Genomic DNA, 4,656 nt, shown 5'->3' on the forward strand with positions numbered 1-4,656 from the left:
ACTTCAACACCTATACAGGCAGAGGCAGCTAAGCCTAAATCTAATAAATCTAAGGCACAAGAAACGGAAACCCCCACCAAACCTAAAGGTAGGGGGGGGAGGCCGAAGCAACGAAAAAATAATTCAACGCTGTTGAAGGAAAAATTGGAAAAAGCCGCCAAGGGTGAATTCAAGATGAAAGGTAGGTGTTAATTGATTTATTGTCTTAACATCCTTATACTAAAGTAACAGGATGTCTGTTTGTCTGTGTGTTTGTGTGTCTGTACCCCCACCCCCCAAAAAAATAACAAATCCCCCTCCCCAAAATTTAAATATATATTTAAATATAAATGTTTTGCTATTCCTAGATTTTTATTTCTTTTAATATATTTTAGACATCCCAAAGACAACCAATCAAGACTTCCGCTGGAGGTTTAATAACGAACGGGTGCAGATGGACAGGCATAGGCTAGGTAGAAATTTAATAAAAATATAACATAAAGGTGTTAATTACCCTTAAAATATTGATATTTAGGGACGTGTGAAATTGACTGGAAATTTCAATATTTTGGCCATAAAAAAATATTAAAAAAACAGGTCAGGATTTTATTGCCCCAAATATCCCATTTTTTTAGTTTCCAACCCTTTATTACTAATCTCTAAACTTCTCATGAACATTATGATTTTACAATTTTATTACAAATATTCAAATTACAATTAGGGCAATAAAAATATGAGAGAGATATGAGTATCTGCTTACTATTTAAAAACACCAAATCTCTCCAAGATATATTTAATAATTCAAGTTTTATACAAGTTTGGGTGTCATTATAATTATTCAAATTTTGGTACTTTATTTCTTAATATCTGCGGAAAACTGTCTGTAATAAAATGCAATAGATATGAAAATCATATAAACGCGATTGGGTACCACTATAATTATATAAGATTATGATAATTTAAATTTGAATACTTTATTTTACTTTTAGCACAATATTAGTTTTTAACATCTCAACTATCTTAATATAATTCTATTTAGTTTTAATTTAACCTTTTTCCTGTTATAATTTTGTTGTTTCAAATTTAAAATCCACGGAAAAATGTCAATAATAGGATGCGATAAATAACTAGTCAACGAAACCCCCTAAAATCCACGGAAAAATGTCTTATTATACAATTCGATAGATATGAAATAATGTTGGTTAGCATATTTACATTAAAAAGATTATTATATTTTAAAATCCGTAGTAATCTTATCATCGCAATTATCTATCTAAATATCCGCGGAAAACTGTCTGTCTACAATAGGGAGGGAGGAGAAATTGAGCTGTTAATTACATTAATCTCTCAATCCCCCATCCCCTTCAATAATATGAAAGGGGGGGGGTGGGATTATATCAACAAGGATGACAACATCCATAAAAGCGAAATGGTAGTTCAATTAAACATTAACATAAATGTATAAGTATAAACAAAAAGTATTACATAGTTGCTACTCTTTCTAAATCTAAACAATACTAGTATGCATGAATTAATGGAGCACAGACGGACAAATTATAGAAAAGCTTCGTTTAGCCCCCCTCCCCTCATATATGATGTCTCCCTATGAGAATTTTTTATAAGCGAAGTTTTTCTATAATTAAAGTATAATGTTTCAAGCAAAGCAACTCTATAATCAACTTCAAAAAAATGTAAGTATGTCCAAAACATTATCCTTTATCAAGCAGTTTTTCAACTAATTTATAATTTTTTCTTCAACTTGTATATTGTGATTATTCAGTTCTGACACTATACAAGTGTTAATGTTCGTTTGTCCTACAATTTCAGTGCTTCGCTTATATGGATGTTGTCATCCTTGTTATTAAAGTATTACTATTGGGTTATTTATTAATAAATGGAATAATGAATACACCCCCCCCCCCTTTTTCCTATAACTCTTAAGTTCTATGTATTTGTTCGCTCAATTTTTAACCTCATTTCCTGTATGCATGGCCCTCCTTCAAAACTTTTATTAATAAATGGAATAATTACCCCCCCCCCCCCCTTTTTCCTATAACTCTTAAGTTCTATGTACGTTTTCGCTCAATTTTTAACCTCATTTCCTGTACTTTGGTTAAAATGTTTTTTTTTTGGGGAGGGGAGGGGGAGGCGGATTATGTGTATCATCATTGGGCCGGTATATGTATTTCACTTAAATATTTAGAGAAATTTATAGAATTTTTCTACCATTAACACAAACCGCGCAATTTCAATTGTTAAAATGTCCGCATTTTTAATTATATAAATTCTTATCTTTTTATATTCACGATGTTTCTTTACTTTATCATTAAGGTCTAATAGAATTAAAAATGAAGTTTTGTAGTCATCCTAATAATTCGCTACTATGGATTTTGTTATCCTTGTTACCTACTAAAATTAATTAATACTAAATTTCACAAAATTCAAAAGTTTATTCAATTTATTTGCATTTTTATATATTTATACACACAAAATAAGATACATTTATTACTTACAAAATTACAAATATACATTTTGCCAGCTTTTAATTTTTATTGACGGAAATAAGTAATGTTCCTTGCAGGAAGACATTTGTTTATGTTTAAAAACATAAGTTCAGAAACTAATGGGGAATTCATTCTTAGCCTTTTTTTGGAGTATAGTAGTTTCAACTGGCTAAAAATGCGTTCCACATTGCTATTAGACACAGGGAGGCATACTAAATTGGAAGCCAATTGACGTAAAGCGTGCGGGTATTGGCTGTAATATGGTAGGTTTACAATACAATTGTTAAATATGCGAATAGAGATGGTTTTGCTATTGTTCAACTTTTTAAAGTCAGGTGTGTGGGTGAACTTTGTAAAAATTTGTGCCAATTCGAGCACATACTCCCAAGATCCATCTCTCCATTGTTCTAGCCCCGTAAATATCCTTTCCAGTTTATCATGGCGTCGTTCTTTGTTTGTCTCTGGTTTAGGTTTATCTCTGGTCGCAGCTTGTGCAATTTCAAGTACTTGTAACATCCTGGAACGGGAACTTCCTAAGAATATTGTTTAAAATTAAAAAAATATACAATTGTAATGTCCGTTTGTCATCCTTGTTTAATTAAGTTTGATCTACTAGTTTGACTTTAATCTACTGTTTCAGTGCTTCACTTTGTTGTGTTCCTTGTTTGATTATTATTTTTTTAAATTTTAATTTATTTGCTTTGCTTTTATAGATGTTGTCATCCTTGTTTAAGTAACTTGTTAACAAAAATTATTACCTATTGTCAAAGCTTTCTCTTTTTCTGGTGCTACCCCGGCAGCTTTCTCTTTTTCTGGTTCTACCCCAGCAGCTTGCTCTTTTTCTGGTTCTACCCCGGCAGCCGTCTCTTTTTCTTGTTCTACCCCGGCAGCTTTCTCTTTTTCTGGTTCTACGCCGGCAGCAAGATCTGATTCTGTTACTGTATCTTCAAGGTCTGGAGCAGGGACTGCCATCTGTATCTCAACAAACCTTCTGGCAAGCAGTTTACATGCCAGGTATCCTGCTCCTAAAACTTCCTTTGCTATTTCTTGTGTCACCAAGGAAGTTGGGTGTGGAATCTTGTTCAGTATGATCCCGGTGAAGTACATCTTTGTGTAGGGGTGTAAGAAGATAACGGCCCTCCAACCTAGAAATAAAGTATATCTTACATTTATATAACAGTTATTTTCATGTATAATATTAAAATACTCCCACCCCCACCCCCATTTTATCTATAGTCCTGCGGGGTACGTCTTTTCATATAACCACTACCACCCCCCCCCCCCCCCCCAAATATCATTGGTGGTACTGTAATGTTTGTTTTCAACTTGAATCACGCCTCCCCCCCCCCCCCCCCCCAAATACGTCTTCATGTATAATGTATAGGTGGAGTCATAAATGAAAAAGGTAAATATTTAAATATTTGTTGGTTATGTACAGGTGGAGTCATAAATGAAAAGGTGTACATTTGTTGGTTATTGGTAATAATTACATTAACCCACCCCCCCCCTCCTCCCACAAATTTCATACCTTCATTATTCAACATATTCTTGATGGCTCGGTTTTTCATTTTATCTTTACATACCCTTTAAAATAAGTGGCATTTAGAGGTCAATACCAAACATATATGGGTGGGGGAAGGGTTTTACTCTTAAGATAGGTTGACATGTGACACCTTTATAACCCCCCCCCCCCAAAAAAAAAAAGGGAGGGGCAATGGGCTGTTTATTTTACACTAGTCTCCCCCCCTCCCCTATTTAAGAAAGGTTGACGATATATATATGAAAAGAAAGGGTTGAAGATTTTGAATGGGCGTAGCAAGAGGGGATTGTGGTAAAGAAGAGGTAATTTTGTTTAAATTTTTAATTTAAATTTAACATTGAGGATGTACATAAATGTATCGCACATTGTCTTATCCCTTTAGATACATGGGTTGGATTTAAGCTAAAGTAAAGGAAATAATAAAATCAAAGGGGTCAGGAAATCGGTAAATCGGGGAGGGGGGGGGGAGGGGTTGTATAAAATGGGCGGAGAATGGCTATTGCAATTTATAAATGTAGCAATTCTTTTCTTTATTTTGTATCCTAACCTTGGTTCCTAAGGGATAATACAATGGTTAAAAAATTGATTTACATTCTCCAATCAAGATAAACAATATTAACCCTCATCAATTAA

The 4,656-nt window shown here is 33.5% G+C and overlaps 1 protein-coding gene across 1 annotated transcript; it reads right to left on the minus strand.

The window, feature by feature from the left end:
- Nucleotides 1-2,409: 2,409 nt before the first annotated feature.
- On the minus strand, nucleotides 2,410-4,044 carry LOC145307088 (uncharacterized). Its single transcript, XM_080149422.1, has 3 exons — nucleotides 4,012-4,044; nucleotides 3,242-3,628; nucleotides 2,410-3,016 (listed from the first exon to the last, which is right to left on the minus strand). The coding sequence occupies exons 1-3, from the start codon at nucleotides 4,025-4,027 to the stop codon at nucleotides 2,529-2,531; spliced, it is 891 nt and encodes a 296-aa protein (XP_080005548.1). The 5' UTR covers nucleotides 4,028-4,044; the 3' UTR covers nucleotides 2,410-2,528.
- Nucleotides 4,045-4,656: the final 612 nt, after the last annotated feature.

Source organism: Acartia tonsa, chromosome 15 (assembly GCF_053477335.1).
Source record: "Acartia tonsa isolate MP-2025a chromosome 15, ASM5347733v1, whole genome shotgun sequence".
Taxonomy (NCBI): domain Eukaryota; kingdom Metazoa; phylum Arthropoda; class Copepoda; order Calanoida; family Acartiidae; genus Acartia; species Acartia tonsa.